This window comes from Trachurus trachurus, assembly GCF_905171665.1.
Source record: "Trachurus trachurus genome assembly, chromosome: 22".
Taxonomy (NCBI): Eukaryota; Metazoa; Chordata; class Actinopteri; order Carangiformes; family Carangidae; genus Trachurus; species Trachurus trachurus.
This window is the reverse complement of record NC_139907.1, coordinates 8624958-8645011: the sequence shown is the minus strand read 5'-3', so window position 1 is coordinate 8645011 and position 20054 is coordinate 8624958. Positions and strand designations below refer to the sequence as shown.

Below are 20054 nucleotides of genomic sequence, written 5' to 3'. Positions count from 1 at the left end.
TTTTCCATCATCCGAAGGCCACCCTGTTGGAAATCTGATGGAAACAAGACAGGAAGGGCTATCAAGCTATTCAGCCTCCATGTTGTCAGGAGTTCAGATTAGCTGTCACATCGCTGAGGGAGAAACAGATGAAGATTGGAGAGGGTGATTTCATCTGAATAATTTCATGCTTTGACTGGCAGAGCTCAGCGCTCACCGTCCCAAGACTTTGACGTCAGAGGAAGATAGACTGGGCAAAATAGAGACCCAGGTGCTGTCTAGTTACATGAATACAATCATCTGTCCTTTAGGGAGGGAGGAGGGAGAAAACATTAAGAAACATTATTTGAGAATTAATTCACATTTCCACTAAAGAAATCCCACTCAGTTGGCTTGTTTTTTTTTTTTTTCGAGTAGACAAAAAGACAATCTTTATTTGTGTGTTTCTCTCCTCGCTCTGACTTCTGTGTTTACTTTTGACTGACTGACTTTAATGACTGAGGTCAGCTTCCACAAAAAAAACACCACAAACAGAAAAGGAGACAAACTCATACATGACGCTCAGACCTTGGAGGCATCCTACCACTACCGACCATTGGATCACAAACCAGAGAAGAAGAAGAACGATAGAAGGACAGCATCAGTGGAAATAGAAGAAGAGAAGACACGTTTTTTTTTTAATCTTCCACAGGCTATACCCCATCACTGCATCCCACACAGGAGTAATTAACAGTGATTTTAAATGCTACAAAAATAAGATGAAACAGGGAAGGAAGTGCTTCCCCCTTGTTTGTGTTTGTTTTGTGTGTGTTGATGTGTGTGTATGTGCATGCCATGTCTGTAAATGTCTAGGTCTGCATGTGCTTTTCTACATATGTCTGTGTGTGTGTATCTGTACATGGGTTTGTATGTGTGTGTGTGTGTGTGTGTGTGTGTGTGTTCACAGTGCTTACTCATTATGTTCACTTCCCAACATTAAAGAAGTCTCAGTCCCATGATACACACACACTTTCTCTCCCTCCCCCTCCCTCCTCTGCCCGCTCTCTCTTTGTGCCGTTCCCTTTATAGTCGTGTCCACCATCTCAGAGGAACAGCCTTGTTATCAAAGACTGCATGTCTATATGTGTGTGTGTGTGTGTGTGCGTGTATGTTTGAGTGTGTGTGTCTGTGCATGCCCATATGTGTGTTCTTGTGATGCTACCACACACACCTCGCCTCTTTTGCCACAGTCTATGCGCTTCCCTTATTGGTTTAACCCTCGGGCCCAGGACCAGCTTCAGTCAGTGTTTATGTCCATTGCGATCTGGTCTGGGCTCCGAGGGCTGATTTCCAGTCAGTTTCACCCTGTGGGTCCATTCATCTCCTGGCACCGAACTAATCCATCAATGACCGAAAGCCAGACAGGAGAAACCCGCGTGAGGAGAGAGGTTGAATTTGAGTTTTTTTTTTTTTTTTTTTTTTTTTGATGTCTGAAAAAGTCTCAGGGAGAGCAAGAGAGCGGTAGCAGGGTGTTTCTGATTTTTCCCCCATGAAAAAATATATCATCATTACAAACAAGATTGATCTGAAGGTTTCACAGTGGTCATGCAACTTGAGTGTCGCCTCCTTTTCTCACCTGTCCTCCGTTCATCCTTTTACATCATCACCCACACCCACACCCTCCCTATACCTCCCTCCCCTCCCCTCCCCTCCCACTTCCCACATCCCTCCAAGTCCTGCCAGTCCGAGAGAAGGTACTGTAAGTGACCACAGTCATAATAATACAGAAAGACAAAGAGGTGGGTGACCAGTGGTACATTCATACATGAGAAAGTCATGGTTCCAAAAGTCACCCGACCCAATTGACATTAGACAGTGCTGAAGACGCCTGTGCTGGCCAGGCTGTGATAAATGCTTTGTTTAGAAACATGAATAAGACAAAACACATCCCACCTGAAAATATACACCTCACCAAACCCACCGAGAACACCCCGCTCCCACCCCACACACATACATACACCCTACCCTCCTACTCAAACAGGCTATGGTTATACTTGTCATTATTTGATATCTGAGCTCCTCATATAATAATAATAATAAAAAAAAAATCAAACTGTAGGATTTTTATATCACGTTGCTGTGAATCTAAACTGGGTCTGGAAATATCAACACATATATTATTACATTTCCCATATGGATGTATTTATTCAAATCTGTGCCTGCATTGTTTCCCCCCCCCCCTCCTCTCTTTCTTTCTTTTCTGAACACCACGCCAGGCTTCCTTCCTCCTCTTCATCTCCATGCATTCGCTCTTATTCTCGTTGTGGCTGGAATTCATCCAGATTGTATAGAATTCCAATTACAACGCAAGCTCGGCCACTTCCAATTCTTGGTTTGAGGATGAGATAGCAATGTGGGGCAAAATCCAATTTTTGTGCATTCAAGCCTATCGCTTAATGCATCCTGCAGTGATTGGATGATAGGAACTGCACTGGAACGACAAGTTTAATCATAGCCATGGCTATATCTACCCCATCAGTGGCCAAGAGTCAATAGTCAAATCAAAAGGACCCCCTGATATGAGTGCAGAGACATTTCCCTTGTGTTTTTTTTCAGCTGAGAGGTGCTGTTCTGTTCCACCCAGAATCTGGGGATCAGAGATGAGGGGGGCAGGTTCCCAGGACCCTTCCCTTTAATAAGACCCAGCCCTCTCAGCCAGGCCTGGGAAGGGTGTCCGTGGCTGGGCCCATGGAAGAGGCTGGCAGTGGGGGTGGTTGGTGGTCGTCGTATAGAGGTGGAGGTGGGAGAGGGTGGAGGGGAACGGAGACAGAGGGCTTCCCTGAGGGGTGGTGGATTTTAGAGGGACAGCCAGCCCAGCTCAGCAACCCTGGGTGGAAACTCCAGGAGGCCGGGGAGAGGGGTCACAGCCAGGAGAAGAATCCCAGGAGCAGAAGAGGGGTCAGAAGGGCTAACGGCATCGCCACCGACCCCGGCCTCCAGCTTGGACCTCCATCAGTCAGGAAGGGCTCCGGAGAATCGTATCCCGACCCATCTGAAACAGAAATAAGAGAGAGAAAAGAAAAACGACAAAACATCTGAACTGAGAGGGACACGGAGACAGATACAAAGACAAGATGACGTGAATACACTGCCAAAACTCAAAATCTTACCATGTATATTTATCTCATTTCCAGTCAAAAATGTCATTTCTAGTCAAAACAAATCTCATTATACTTAAAATAAGACTCATCACATAAAAAGTAGCTTGTTTTTAAGACACTTTTTCCTTATTTCAAGCATATTTTCACTTGAAATAAGTAGAAAAATCTGATAGTGGAGCAAGTTTTTCTTTCTTATTACAAGCACAAAAAACTTGCTTTCACTGGCAGATTTTTCTACTTATTTCAAGTGAAAATTTGTTTGAAACAAGTGAAAATGATCTCAAAACAAGTTAATTTTTTGTGGAAAGAGATTAGTTTTGACTAGAAATTAGACATTTTGACAAGAAATAAGACAAATATTCTTGGAAAGATTTTGAGTTTTTGCAGTGTAAACAGGAACAGGGAATTGGGTTCAGAGACAAAGGGGGGAAGATAAGTTGGAAGTGAGCGACAAACCACAAAAAATCTCACCCTTCAACAGTCAAGGAGAGGCTGAGAGAAGATGGCAGAGAAGGATGAGGAGAGGAAAGGGGGGAGGAGGAGGAGGAGAAGACGACAGCAACTGAGCTCTGCAGGGGGTTTAACCAACCTAATTACAGTTTAATCACAGAGACTCGGAATCTGGAGCAGCTCACATGCTCACACACACACACACAAAGTCACACATCCTCTCTCTTTCACACACATGCAACTGCTCGCAAATCACTCTAGTGACAATATTTTACAGATGAGATGGAAGTTGCAATGTCAGACAGATTACTTTAACAGCAGACAAAAAAGAAAAAAGATGAATATTTAAGAAGAGAGAGACAGAGAGAGAGCTGCGGCAATGACAGAATAAAATAATGTATGTTGTTTCAGTAATTAGGGAGGAGGAGAGAATTTCCTTCCCCCTCAGCAGAAGATGGAATGATCTGATCCTGGAAAGCTGCGAAGGCCGACTCTCATCCTTGTACGAAGATCTTCAAAGCTCCGTCATTATCTAGGGAGACGTGTTACTACCCGAATTTGATTCTTTAGTCTGGCTTATAGGGTTGGAAAACTCACGTAGACGTAGAATCCGCTCTTTTGAAAAGGAAACGTACAGGTACAGTAGATTCTTAAAAGATAACGCAAGTGTGGTGTAATCCCCCCGCTGCAATCGGATCCACATGCATGCCAATCAACTGTTGAGTTATTTTTAAATGGCGCCATCGTAGGCCGGCTTGGCGCTCCTTGTGTCAGCACTGTGCTGCCTATGAGGGAGCTTTTTTTCAAAAGAGTATCTTACCAGGCTGCACGCTCTTTGGGGAGCAAAAAAAAAAGTCATGCTTCATCTTTTACCACACGGCTCATGCATAAGGAGAATTTTATTAAAATTATGAAGTGTCTATTATTAGATTAGACTCCTACTGTATGCAATGGGTTTATTATTAGATTGCTCCCTTAGTTTCTTATGAGTAAATCTCGCCAGCAGAGTGATGTTGAGGCTCGGTTACATTTTTTTTAAAGAGCACTTTCAGCCTCCTCTGTTCTCTTTCTACAAGGACAGAAGGTCTCCCTCACACCCGGTGTGATGTGATGTGATTTGATGTGAAGTGCGTATGCCACTTTGTGCCTGTGTGCATGTGTGTGCACTTTTCACAGTGCATGTGTGTGTAGGTGTGTGCACGCTCGTGTGTGCTTGTATGAGTTAATGTGTCAGAATGTGTGTATGAGCATGTGTGTGTGTGCAAAGGTGTTAAAGTGTTGGCTGGCTGCTTCTGTGAATCAGAGCAGAGAGTGTTGCCGGGGCATTCTATCAGACCTCTTATTCCCCCCTAATTTTACTTTGATAGCCAATCTGGACCCTTCGTGTACATGTGCGAGTGTGTGTCTGTGTGCCAGTGTGGGTGTGTAGTTAGAGCGTGACTTACCTGGAGGTCTGACATACACCTTCAGCTTTAGACATGCCCGCCCCACATGGTTTGGGTGAGGAGACGCTGCAGAAAGCAGAGAGATTGAAAGAGGAGATTAGTTGAGAGATAAAGCGATTTGTGCTGCTGATTACAAAAATGTAATTGAGGACATTTAATAAAAGTTGTTTTTTTCTAATATTGTTCTGTCACTGAGGCCTACGAGGCTTATTATCAGGGTTGTTGGTCTGTAAAGGAATCAGAGAGATTGCTGTGACCGTGGGTCGTTTAACCCACTTGTTTGCTTTGTAGGAAAAAAAACAAGCTGTGGGTCCCTTTTAACTTCAATCCCCCTTCCTCTCTGTCTCCATTATGTATCCTGTCATCGTCAAGTAAACAAATTAAATACACATTTATTTATTAATAATCAGCATATAATAGTAGATCTGACAGAGGGCACTTGAAGAGACAGGACTAACACAATCCATCCTACTCACAAGCATTGTGTAGGAGCCAAAGCCTGATATGTCATATTTCTTTATCCCTAAGATATGACACGTTCTGTCATTATGATGAATTTTGGCACCATCGTTTACTTTGAGTCACTCCCACATGCATCGTCCTGCTGCTGTCCTTGTATTAAAGCAGCAAGTATATGGATTAATCCGCATCGGAAAATAGTCCATGATAAATGTACAGTTTACTTCTCTTTGAGTGATATTTGCTAAAAAACCATAGCACCCAGCAGATTTAGAAAAAGTATAATGTTTTTTTTACAAGATAGAATTTTATATTTCTGAGCCATTTTATTTTATTTTTTTAAAGATTCACGTCTTCAGTAGGAATTCATGAGCTCTGGGCTGAGTGCTGCAGCCGGAGAAGTAGAGTCAGAGAGTATTGCGAGATAAACAAATGATTAGTTTTGGCCTTCACATTGGATTTGTTGATAGTAAGAAAAATATCCTCGAAGTAATAATACAGGATCCAGCTACGTATATCGGCTGTTACGCTTCCTGTTGATATTGTGATTTCGTTGCGCCTATGCTCTCAAACAAAATTCTCAATTATTTAAAATATCATAAAACCAACGGACACACGGCGAACCTGGGGCTTTCAAGGCTGCTGGGGGATTTGGAGCCCTCCCAGTCGATAATCCAGTATTGGACAGTCAATAGCAATTGTCAGGAAGACACCAAACCTCAACATAATCCACCCCAATCACTTTAAGCTCCTGTACCTATTCATGGGATGGCAGGGAGACACACTGGGCAAGTACACAACCAGATAAGACCAAAGACGCAGTGGAATTAATTAATCTGCAGACTCCACCAGAGGACGGTTCTGGACTGTTCCTTGCCAGAAACTTGGAAGTTGGAGGTCTGTGCGGGGCGTCGATGCTGACCTCCTTTTGTGTGATGCAGATATGTGAAGACACATCTCCTTTTCTTTTCTTTTTAACAGGGCAATCGTCAGCACAGCTACAAAACTGTAATCACACTAGGTATAATATGTCAGAGATGGTACATCAAGGGTATAAAGCAAGGATGTGTGTTTTTTTTTTTGAAGTTATATGCAATAATTTGTTATAATGTAGTCATTAATAAAGCCTATTACATTTTCAATGACATTTATTGCTTGGGGCATTTGGAGAGTTTCTAATATTATGTCCTTTTAAGTTCTCTTAAACCCATGCTTCCAAGCTTGTGAACTCACTTGTGAAGCACTCGAGGCAATGTAAACAAGTCTGTGAGGGATGAGCCAGCACACTGGGATTCAGACACACTCACATTCATACCTTAGGGAAATAACCGAGTGTTAAAGCGACCTGACTTGAATGTCTTTGGAATGGGGAGTGAAATCCATGCAAATTCCCCACAGACGCAGGTCCCTTTCGCCGTGAGCCGACAGCGCGAACCACAGAGCCACCGTGCTGCAGCAGCTCAATGCCGATTAAAAAATGGAAAAAATGGAAAAAAAATGTTAAAACTTACTGTGATTCAAACTTCAAAGTAAAGTAAACGAAATTGAATCTGGGTTTTTAGTCCCACCTCACTCTGATGTGAAATAGAGCTGGAGACCTGAAAGGAGATGGTGGCCGACATGCACGCACACACACACACACACACATATGTGCAAAGGAATGCGCTCACACACTGATGGTTGCATTGCAGAAGTGTGTGTGTGTGTGTGTGAAGACCTATTGGCCTCCTCCCTTGAGGAAGTCCGCATCGCCAGAGCCCACTGTGACCCCAGAGAGGACCATCATCAAGATCCACAGTGCACAGGAAATAAATCTGACCCCTCCCTTGCCCTCTCCTCCCTTTTTTTCTATACCCACCACTCCCTTCCTCCATCCTTCTCTCTGCCCTTCACCTCCTTTTACCCTTTTATGCCTTCTCTATAGGCCACTTCCTTTGCCTCAAATTTCTTCAAATCTTCCACCTACAACTCCTAACAGTGCGCAGAGAAAGTGCATCGTGGTCTCCTATGAAGCGCTGCTGGCGTGAAATCCAGTTTTCTGTCCCGTTGTACCTCTTTGTCTCAGCTTCCCCACTGTTTGACTGAAAAATGGCAATGCTACGGGGAGAAAGGGGCTAAAGGTGGAAAGATATATATCCCCCCACCTCTCTTTTCCCCCTCCTTTCCTTTGCGCCATGCCCTCTGATGATTTTTACTTTTGTCATTTAAAAAAAAAAGTCTTATCAGCTCTTCCAGCACCACTGTTTCCCAGCACATCCACAATCCAGCGTCTCCAGAAAAACCCATTGAAAATCACTCAACCTCATCAGATGGCAGCTGGGAGAAGTAAGAGGTGGAGCAGACCTGTCAACATGTCAACCGCATGACAAATACACACAGCAGTGCACACACACACAGGCGCACACACACACACACACACACACACACATGCATGCGCGTGTGTGCAGGTCTGGCCACAAATCACCATCAAAGATTGATGCGTTTTACTGTGCAGAGCATCAGTGGAGAGGATACACACACACACTCATCGGAAGAACTGGGTGGTTAAAACTGTCACATACAGTCGTTCCACATCAATACTGACCTGTGCATGTGCATGTGCATGTATGTGTGTGTGTGTATGTATGTGTGTGTATGTTCTTCTGTGCATGTGAGCAACAGCGAGAGACAAAAATGTGTGTGCGCCTGTCAGTCAGGATGATGGACATGGCCTTTCACGGACTCACAATTGCTTGACAACTGACCCCACAACCAGCCCCCCACCACATCACCACCACCAACTCCTCCTCCTCCACAACACACACACACATACATGTATTCACACACACACTCATCTTGTGGCATCGACAACACCCCCAGGGGTCCCGGAGACACAATACTATAGTCAGCAACTATACAACTGAGGAAGGGGCCATCGTCCATCCTTACATGAGCCTGAAAACAAAAGAGTGTGTGTCTGTTTGTGTGTGTGTGTGTGTGTGTGTGCGCCGACTGGGAAAAGTGCACAGTGACATCAGGTGGCTGTTAGTTTCGCCTCTTTAGCTCGCTGACTCTCGCCTGCTGTGTCTTTGTGACAGCCGTCAGCGGAGACAACAACAGACCGAGGGCCAAGAATATTTGCAAATACTTTTTTTTTCTTTTTTCAACAGTGTTACTTTCATCTCACCATAATTAAAATCAATCAACTGCGTTACATTTTGATTTTTTGATTTCTAGTGGTTTCATTCACAAAGTTATATTATTGCCAAAAACAAATTAAATCTGATCTCACTAATTATATTACAAATTGGATTAAAACTCCATGTCAATATCTGGATATCGCTGGGAGGTCAGAATCACTGTCCAAGGATAAAAAAAAAAAAAAAAAAACTTGTCAAAGAAATTTGTTGCCGCTGCGTGGCGACCTTCACCTTCACCTGGGGGAAGAAAACTACCATCCAATTACGGGTCATGGTGAGAATGCGTCATCTCCTACTAACAAGGTTGAGGTCAGACCGTGCAGGGATAAATGAGGAGACCTGTAGCAGGCTGTGAGGTGGCAGAGAGGCTGCTCATGTCTGGTTAGAATCACCGTCCTTTATCTGAACAATATACTGTATGTACTGAGTATATAACAAGAAGAGAGTGAAGTGTAGGGCTAATGTGTTAACAGCAACTTCCAACACCATCCTCAGCAGGAAAAAAAAAAAAGCAACAGAATGGATCATTTGTTCAAGCACTGAAAACATCCTGTTCATGCATTTTCCTCATAAGTGACCTCTTGTGATGGTGTGAATTATGACTGTTGCATTTTGGGAATATTCACTTTCCTTTCAACTATTTCCCCAGCTGGTCTGTGAATTCACACATGGCTAACCTCTCGTCTTCACCGCCTGCAACACTCCTCCAGCCTCCAAACACGTTCAAAGTGGCACTTTTCTGTGCGGCGCCAGAAAGTTTGGACACTGATAGCAGCAGAGCTTTTGAAAGTCAATTTAACGTGCTTTTCTGTGATTACCAACTGATCTTTGTGCTAAACTCTCCGGATGCAGTAAATTTATCCCACCCATCTGGTGCAACCGAGCAGCCGAAAAACAATGTTTAAGAGTAATTTGAAGCTACTATTTGTCCCATGCCTGTTGGGGGAATGATAGCTTTTTAACTCGGCTCAGAAAAACAGTCTCAGGGGGCAAAGCCCATCTGTGGTGCTAATACATCACTTGTTGAAGTGAGGAGAAACATCAATACAGCTAATATAAAAATGATTACAAACTACGCCTAGTGACATTTTTACCACTTTGCTGAGCACGCCACTTATGATCTGAACAGAAGCAGAGAGATACATCAAAAAATAAAGGGAGTTAGAGCGATGGGGGGAGCGGGGGGAGAGATGGAAGGTGTGTTTATACACACTGGCGGCTGTGGGAGCGACATGGTGGGCTGTGTTTGAGAACCCTCTCAATCAGCTTGTGTTGATTGCATATTTACACATCATTTACAAATGCATATTGAGTAGGAGCGCGGATAACACGTAAACACACACCTACACATGCACAAACACAACAAACGAGTAAACAAACACCCTTTTGCACACACACAGGGACGGGTCTTCCATGGTGGCACAGGGGGGCACCGGCCCCTCCTGCAATCTGATTGGCAATCATTGTGTAAAGCTCTTTCCCACTGCTATGTTCACTGTAAAGAGCTATAAGCACTAACTTCTGACTAAGGCTCAACTCTGTACAGCAAACATCCCAGTGTTCTGTGTAGGAAATAAAGAAAATTGTGTAAGATTGTTATTGTTCTCAATTTGACCATTTGAGTGATGCTTGTTCTGGTTATTCTGCATAACTGACTGACTCTGAGATGTTTGTACAGAGCTGAGCTCTAACTACTGGGTAAGACTATAAGATATTGATATTCACTTTGAGAATATTGTGTTTCTTATTCTGCTAAGAGTTGATTATTGATTGGTTATAATTTTAATATTTACAAGTGGAAAATGGAAAGGTCAAGGTGAAAGATTCAATGTGGCCAGTAAAAGCAAGATGAAGACGTGTAAACAGTGTGTAACTGTACAATATAAATATTCAAGAGAGCGGTCAATCGCAGCCTTCATTGTTGTTACCCCTTGTGCCCCCCACCAGAAAATACTCTGGACTCGCCCCTGCGCACACAGTCTCTAACCATGCACACACATACACAAACACACATTGCCTCGCTGAGTAACCTACAGATGTAGTAGTACTCGTGTCCAGGCCTGAACTCGAAGCCCAGGGAGAAGGGAGTGAAGAGCTGGAACTTCTCTGAGAAGCGCAGGGGCCCGTCAGGACCGCTGGGACGGTTGCACTCCCAGCGCTTGAAGCCACGCATCCTGTGCTGACAGGAGGTGTAGCCCTCGTGGTTGACCATGAAGAGGATGTAGCGCTCCATGCGCCCGTGGGAAGGAGGACCCTCATAGTAAGGACAGTAGATGTCCAGATAGTCGTTGATGTTCACTGCCACCCTGTACTCCCCATGCCAGAACCTGCAAGACACAGACGGGAAATCAGTTAAAACAGGCCTCAGGCATATGCACAGATCAGCGAGCAGTGGTATGAGGGCTATGGGAATAGTTTACAGAGCTAAAATGCATACATTCCTACTATGTTTACTACCTACTACAGTGTATTCAGTTTCTGTATGATTGCACAAACTGTGGTGAGCATCCACTTAGTGCAGTCAGGCCGCGCACTGCGATTACATGAAATTGTATGATTACTGTTGGGACTATTTTTTGTGTGTGTGTTTGCACATCTCAAGGATCAGAGGTCACAGTCATCTACAAAACAGCAGCAGGCCCCTAGAGATTTAACACACTGCTCAAGGACTCTTCAACCAATGCTTTCTGATAGATGGTCTTTAAACCACCTGAGTCATCGCAATACAGAGCAAAAAACATCCTTGAGGGTGTGTGTGTTGTTGTTGTTAGAAGGCCATACAATTCTACAATAATCCCTCTGGTTATGGCAGAAGTTTGCGCACTAACCAATTTTATTTTAATAAACCTCTATGAGTTTTGCTTCATGGGAATTGTTCGTATGTTTAGAGGGTAGTCTTTTTTTTTTTTTTTGTTCCATGGACTGAATGAGCCTCCTCGTATGACACTCAGGATAAGTAGGCCGAGTGATGGAAGAGAGTACGCATTATCATCCCACCGCCCTCGAGCAAGTGTATAGAGGCAGCTGTGGTGAATGTCCACTTAGCTCCATACACATGCAGATCATTGAGGCTGGCGTGATGAATACAAGTGGGTCAGAGGTTAGTGAAGAAAAAATACGGGGATATATACACACACGTTGGAGTGGCTATGTAATGTGGCAGGTTTTCTTGTTATATCTTCCCTCTGGCACTGAGTCAAGGATCTTGTGAAACAAATGCAGGTAACATATGGGAAATACAGTACATAAGATGGTGCCTGAACGCCATCTCTTTGTCTCTTTTCAAAAGCCCCCGCTTCTTCAGCGATATAATATATTAGAAACATATGGCTGCATTTTTTTTTTCATACCTACAAAATGCATGCTCTATTTGGGTTTGTGTTGTGGTGCCAATATTGCGTATATGGGGATTGAACTTCTGTTTACAATCTTGTAGTCAGTGGAGGGAAACGGTCTCTCCTCAAGGATAAATCTGGTGATATTCTATATTTTTGTTATTGCCAACAAATGCCATTAAAAGATCAAAACCAACTGTGTATTACTGCGAAATCTTTCCGCTTCCCCACCCTGTCTGTAACACCCATCTCCCTTTTCCCCACTGGTTTCATAAATGTTCAAAAATGGGTCATGAATACATAACTTAATTTTTAAAAGAGGTTAAATACGTTTTTTGAAATAGCACTTTTTTCTGCCAATTAGCTAAACGGGTGCATTTGTTTGGGACTATTTCCAGCTGTGGATTAGTACACATTTTATTTAAGTATTAATGGCAGAAAGCTGGTGGTCTTCAGATCAACTCGATATCAAAAGACAGAGCCAGTGCGGTGCCGTGGCTTGCTGATGTTTTTAATAACTAAGGGACAAAAAAGGAGCTTTGCAACACAAAAGACTCGGCCTCATATGGCTTTGGGTAAAATACCCCCAAAAAAGACAACATAATATCACATGGTTTAATCTTTTAAAACTGCCATAGGCTAATATACTAAAAAATCTCATGTTAACATTCCCAATATGAGGCTTTTATTTCAAATTCATACTATCTATTCACAAAGTTCTTCAAAATGAAACAGATAAATGAATATTTCACATCTAATAATAAATCAATACTAGAATAGAATATGGCGTTTAAGTCTCACAATACACAACATAACTTTTCCATGCACAGTTTTGCTTTCATATCTGGGTCCCTCTGTGTGAAAATGCATCAGTAGTTATTAAAATAGTTGATATTTCAGATATTTTATTTACCAGCACTAACATGAATAATATGTCCCAAGGGCACAGCTTTATAATCTCTTTGTTTTTGCATCTTTAACGAACCACAGTGATTCGATATTGAATAGGTTTCAATATTCCGTGTCTTTAGTAAACCATCTAACATTTCAGAAGCTGTTTAAAATTCATGTGTGATCGTTTGGTCTGATATCAAATCTCTTTGTGGGCCATGTGCACATGTCTGTGTCTGTAGCGACCGCTTCTTCTTGTTCGTCATTAACATCATCCATCACCATGGCTACGATCAATTTAATTTCAAATGTACCACGTCAAATACATTTAAAATTCAGCTGCCGCACGTTATCAAATCGTGTTTCTCGAAGCTCAGTAAATTTGAGGCGCAGGAAAATTTCTTCAGTCAAATGAGCATAAACAAAGCCAGTTGTCGGGCAATCTTGTCATCTCAGATGGGGCACACACACACATACACACACAGACTGAGCTTTTTAAACAAATTCATCATTTTCCCCCCTCACCTTGGCAGTAATTGATTGCCTGGAATGAAGACATTTTGGTCTAAGCACTTTTGGTTAGTGGGATATTTAGCTTTGGGACAAATTATCCCAATAACTGCAGCCCTATCTCTCTCCCAGAGGGCAAATCAGGAAGTGAGTTAGATGTGAAATGAGCGCCTTCATGCTTCGGTGCCCTATCAGAGCGAGTTTTGCAGGTTCTAAAGGGATCCTTGAACAGATCATTTAGAGGCATTGATCCACTGGGGAGCTCCTCTCGGCTCTCTCTGCTCCCAATCAACTCTGATTAACAACTAAAGGAGGGGAAAGGCAGAGAGAGAAACAGAGGGAGAAATGCACAGAATGAGAATAAAAAAAGGCCCCAAAGGCAAGAACAGGGGGAGTAAGACAAAGAGAGAGAACGTGGAAAAAGAAATACGTGCAGGGTGAGGACAAACGGAAAAGAAAGGAGGGGTGCATGAGGAGGGATAATGAGCCTCCATGAAATGAGGGTAAAAAAAAAAAAGTCTGAAAAGGCGAAAAAGGAGGAAAGTAAGAGCAAAAGAAGAGGAGGAGGCCAGATGGAGGAAGAGCAGATGGAAGAGGAGTTTTCTGTCTTTCATTTCAATTTGTACGACTGTGGGTTTCCATCTGAGACAAATGCGCTTTGCCTATTGATTTGTGCACTGAAACATTTATGGATGACTACCATCTGAGCATTAGTACTGTGGTATACAATCAAGTGTGTGTGTGTGTGTGTGTGTGTGTGCTTGGTTAAATGATAAAGTGGCTTGGTAAAATGGCTCTCAATGAGTGAGGATGCTCAATGCAAGAAAGGGCTAATGTGCCAGGATACATTAGGTTGTATTAAGCTACTCAGCGCCCTGCCCTGCTCCTGTGACACTGTCTGCATTCCTAATATGCCCAGGAGAGGCATCTTTGTGTGTGTGTGTGTGTGTCTGCATGTGCAGGTGTGTGGCCACGGCACTCCGAGCTGTTAAACAGTACATGCTGGTGTGTGTACTAATGTGTGGATATGTGTGTGTGTGTGTGTCCCTGCATGGCTTGCTCTAAGGCTGCGTGTCATTTGAAATTAAACACACACACTGCACTGACCAAAAAGACATGAGAATGCACTCACACTTACAGCGCGTCACTTCCTCGCACAACTTATCTGTGTGAGGTGAGTGAGGGTAAATTGCACACAATGGTGTGTCTCTCTTTTAATGCGCATATGCAGCCATGTTTTTATATAACTTTAGGCCTAATATGCATTTTATAGGAGGGGATAATGTTCACATAATGATGATATAATGTCATTTTACATATGTGTCAAATTCCAAGTAGGTTATTTTCCACAAAAATACAGCATTTGCAACACAACATCCACTTGTAGTGACTTAAAGGTTGTGTTTAGGTTCAGCACCAGAATACATAAAAAGTTCACAAGGACTTCAGATACAATGTCCTCATTTACATGTAACCAAGTGTTTTTGTTGCCTAAATCTAACAGATGGTTTCTGGTGCAACACGTGCACTTTGAATGCGTGACATACACCCAACACCCACATCCTCGTGGCAACTCCGCTGCCATTAATACAATCTCTCTGAACAACTCCTAACAGCTTAGTAGCATTATAAAAATCATTGTTTAAGGTTTAAACAATGATTTTTATATGCCACTAGGCTGTTAGGAAGCAAAAGCGTTGACATATATTTCTATTTCAATCTTGTCAGAGTATTAAAGAACTTTAATTAAAGGGTGCAGGCATAAACCTGTCATAACAATGACATTAATTAAACATGAACTAGGTTGTATAAGGGATATTTTAGTGTTATTTTGACCTCTCTTTGGTTTAGACTGTGAGACAGATGAAACATGATGTGTTGGTATCAGTAGGAAATGAAACAATATACACTTTATTATAAGTTGTAGGCTACAGAAAGCTGCAAGCTGATAGATGATAAACTAGCCAGCATTTTATTAAACATGTGACAGTTGATGTTATTTTTTTAACTCAACTAAACAAAACTCCACCAACTTCTATATGTTCTAGTATCAGAAAATTATCTGTGAAACAACTATTAACTCTAACAGTCACTATATGTTGTGTAATGTAAATGCATCAGTGAGTCTCTCAGCAGGAACCAGGCATTATATACACACGCTAATAGGATAACAACAACTGAGTCTGATGTTGATACATGAACAAATCTGGCCCTGAGGTCCTAAACTGACTCCTTGGCATCTTTCAGCATATAGGCACATAGGCAGATGACAAAGAGAGGAAGTCTGTGCTCAGTTCAGGATGTGTTGGATGCCTTGTTAATAGAGATGCGAGGGGATTTTGAGAAAGATCAGATAACAGTGATTAACAGTGATAGCAAAAAAAAATTAAATAAAGAGAGCCTGCGCTGCTCCCACTTCTGAATGTGGGGCATTTGCCAATGAAAACAGAAAGAAAGAGGCCGTCGCAGGATGGAGAGACATCAAATACAAGCGTCAGGAATGATGCTCGTTTGTGTTTTACAGATCAAAAAAGCTGCTTCCTTCAGTTTCACTCATAAGGAGACCCAAATGAGGATGGCAACCTCCAAATAATAAGAGTCCTCAGACATCAAAAATTCTCTATGATGTTCAACTTCAATAATGGTAAAAATCATAATAATGATGTTATGAAATTTCAATTTTTGCAAGGTCATGGAAAAGTGCCTATATCAAGTTTTTTTGTGCTGCATCAAACCTTTTCATGTCAATAAAAATCATTTTTAAGATACATTATTTGGTGTTATTGAATCATCAATACCCAATAATCTATAGACTGTCAGCCCTAAGACAACATTTCGCTATGTTTTTAGAAGAAAATCCACTAAAACCTCATTGGAGGCTTGCTTAAAGACTTTACACCAATAAAATCAGGGCTTGGTTTTCAGAGGGCTTTACTCTTTAAGTGTCATTTTCGTGATAATGTCAATTCTCTATATGACAGCGTATGAATAATTTATCTCCTTGCTCTTGAGTTAAGATGTCGAGTCTGGAATCCTCTTATTCTCTAAGTGTCAGTTCAGCCTTTCAAAAAAAACATATTTGAGGTGAGATGAATAAAGATGAATACAATTTCCTTATTGCCAAACAGTGTCAACTGTTGTCAAAGGGACTATTTCCTGTAGCTCTAATGAAAACTCTCCACAGGGAGGTCTGTGGATTATCCACTAGCTGTTTCTTGAAAGCCATTTAACTGTTGAAGTTTTTTTTTTTCTCATGATGGGATCACCCCAACAAAATTGTCATTCACTTTCATTGTATTATGGAGGCACCAGAAGTTTCAGAGAAGCATGTCTTAAAGCTGAGAAAGCCGCTCTGCATGACGAGATATCACAAGAGGAAAATACTCTTTTTTGCACACAAGCACTTTAAGCCTTTCAAGATAACAGCACTGCTTACAGTGTTAGTAGGCCTACACTGTCATAACATGCTGCTTTTTTCATATCTGACAGTGTTATAACGACATCATTCACTACTCCCTTTACAATGGTCACTCAATGGTGAGCGGTGAATTGCATTATGGGATTATTGCAGATTGCAGAAAGTAGAATATACAGTACATACCATAACACCTCTGTTTTGTTGGTATAGAGAGGGATTTGTAGGCACTCACTGCTCAAACTGAATTCAAATCACCGGTGGTCTGTTTGCAAACATATTAGCAACTTCCTTCAATAACCTTTTAAGCTAATAAACTGTACTACTGGTACTTTCTGGAATGTATGTATCGTTACCAGATTCATTTCATTCAATAATTTCAATATTGTTATTGTACAGATGGTACCCTTCATTTTTCCAGCACCTAGCTCTGCTCACAATGGTTTCCAGAACAACTACAAAGGCCATATCCTGCTTTCAACCTTTAATGGAAGTGCATTTAGCTTGTTGCTGATGTGCACATGAATAATGCAGCCAGAAGAGTCTGAGGAGTTTTACAAAGAAGATAAACTATCACAAAGTTTAAATCTGAAGTTCCTGTTAGCTTTATGTTACGCCTAGCTACTGAAAGTTGCTCTAAATGTCCCCATAACAACACTTTGGCAGATGCTGTAACACAAAAACATAAAATTCTACACATAGGAGCTTTAAGATAGCTCATATTAAAAGTACAGTGTAAAATTATAAAGGTCCACTAATCCATTTTATCATTTCACTTCATTGTGTGTAAACTCTTATCACCAGGACAAGAAATACTGTATATTCCTATTTTACGGCTGATAAAACTTGATTATCTTTCATTTCCAGGCAAAAATAGCTTCTCTGCATCTCTGGGATATTGACAGTCGATATTATTTCCACACACAAATCTACCACGAGGAGAGAAAAGTTGGTAATTGGTTCAGAAGTAGGGAGGAAGACAGATCTTGAAAACTTAACAGAATCTTAAAATATGCCCGTAAAACCGTGTTGTTCAGGTGCATGTTGTTCAGTACGTTGTCTTTTTCAGTGTTTTGTTCCACCGCTTGGAGCCATTTCTTTTTAATACTGTCTGTGTGTAAACCTGTGCAATATGATATGATGGTTTGCCTCGTTCCTAATCCCCTGATGTCTCACAGATTCTCCTCACTCTTTCAGGGCAATTGAATTGTCTGGTGAGGTTAGCCAGATGCGGCTGGAGGACTCGGCTTTTGGCTGCTGGCTCTCGTCTCGATGTAAACGGCTCGTTTCGAGGCTTGAACCACAATCAGCGGTAAAGAGTCTGTGTAAAAGGGTTTTATGGTATTGTGTGTGCACGTCGGAATGAAAAGAGAACAGAAACGGAGGAGTTTAAAAGTTCAAATGAAAGATTAGGAGAGAAAGAAGAAGAGAATTAAAGCTGATATGTGTCTTGGTGTGTGTTTATGTACTGTATGCAGGAATTTGCGTACAGTAATGTGTGTGTGTGTGTGTGTTGTGGCCACTCCTTAATATTCTGACACCACTGAGTCATCAGCAATCATCTCTCAGCGTGGCTGTGATCAAAGCGTCAGGTTGGAGAAGCCTCGGATGTTTACCATACCTGCCTGTGTCCTAAACAGCGGGCCGGATCAGCGAACAAACATCAAAGGATGCTTTGCACGCTCTCTCCTCCGTTCTCCCTTTCTCACCATGTCACCCTCCTCTTCTCTCCATCCCTAACTTTCTCTTTTTCCCCCCAAGCTCCACTTGATCTCCCTCTGTCACTCTCGTTAATGTGGCGTTCATGCTGTGTGGCCTGGGGAAAAAAACTAAAAAAACTGCTCTCGTTACGGCATGTCAGTCAAGAGAAAACGCTTTAGTTAAAAAGTTGGTTTAAATGAAAAGGGCTGGGTCTTTTTTGACCTACAAGTTCTTCATCAGCAAACAACCACACAAACACCAAAAACAAAAATTAAAGGTGCAACAACCATACTCACTCTGCATACAAAACCACAGAATATCCACTATGCAGCTCATATCGCAGTCAGATTTGGGCAACGTTTTGTGTTTTTATGTGCAAATTTGCTAGTTTAGTAATGATGGGTGTTATTTTCTGTCATACTTAACTGAAGGTGAAGCTGTCATTTTTATGACATTTATCAAAAACACTGCATATTTGAATTTTTGGGAGCTATTAGGAGGCAGTGAAGAAGGAGATAGCGGGCTAATGGGAGTGTAAACAAATCGCAATTCGAATATTTTTTTTAATGGTTTTGCAAATGTTTTTTTTGGGGGGAAGGAAAAAGCGACCTTCAAACAGTGAAATAATAATGAATTCAACTTCTGTCTCCAAAAAACTCTGCACGGCACCTTGAACTGAGAGTGTGAGGTGAAAGACAAGCATTAAAACTGACCAATCGAATCAGTTCTTGTTCTCTTCTTAGAGGGTCGTTCTTTGGAAAATGAGTCAAGAAAGAAAAGACTGATGATGACTCAGATGTGAATTGATTTTCATTTTAAACCTTCGATTAATCTTCGCTTCTCCAGTTAAACACGGAAGTTGGGGAAAATGCACCTTTCATTGCAAACTTCCACCAGCAGACACAGTGAGCGATACTTTCCGCCAGCACAGAGTTTATCTTCATTCTCTTATTGACGGTAATGAACAGCCGGTTTGCGCTCCACCACGTCCGCTCACAAAGAGATTGCACCTTTTATCTTTGCCTAACTGCAACCAATTCCAGGCACTGTTGGCCAAATGAAAAAAACCCTGACTCCTTTAAATGTAGAAATTCATATTCTTCATCTGAAATGTGCCCAATTTCACCTCATTTGGCTTTTTGGCAGGGGGGGAGCTGCAGGCTGCTTAGCGACTCGTGCGTCTGCGTAGACCCCGTTAATGTTGCCGTCTCAGGCTGCTCGACTGCAGCTTCACTCACTCTCAACGTCTCTCCAATTAACTCCACATTACTCTCCGTTTCTATCTCTCCATCTTCATCTGCTCCTGTCTTCAGTCTGTCTTTAGCTGCTTTCCCTTCCCTCCTCTCCTTCACTCTTCATCTCCACTCACCTCAGCTTCGTTTACTCGCACTTCTTCCCTTTTTTCCCCTCCAGGAGAACGGCAGCATCTTTTGACACTGTTACTGTCTCCTCTTTTCACTCATCATAACTCTCATCTTGCCTTTGTTTTCTCCTCCTTGTACTTTTCTGTCTTAACTCCCTCCCCCCTCCCCATTAGTGTATTTTTACTC

At 42.1% G+C, this 20054-nt stretch overlaps 1 protein-coding gene across 1 annotated transcript in view; it reads right to left on the bottom strand.

Annotated features, from left to right (window-relative positions):
- Positions 1-2879: 2879 nt before the first annotated feature.
- efna2a (ephrin-A2a) overlaps positions 2880-20054 on the bottom strand; it is a gene marked incomplete at both ends in the record, with an annotated part of 81171 nt that continues 63996 nt past the window's right edge. The window contains 3 exons of the mRNA XM_083998382.1: positions 2880-3010; positions 5015-5080; positions 10687-10979. Coding sequence (XP_083854508.1) covers positions 2880-3010; positions 5015-5080; positions 10687-10979 — 490 coding nt within the window. The remainder of the gene's footprint in view (positions 3011-5014; positions 5081-10686; positions 10980-20054) is intronic.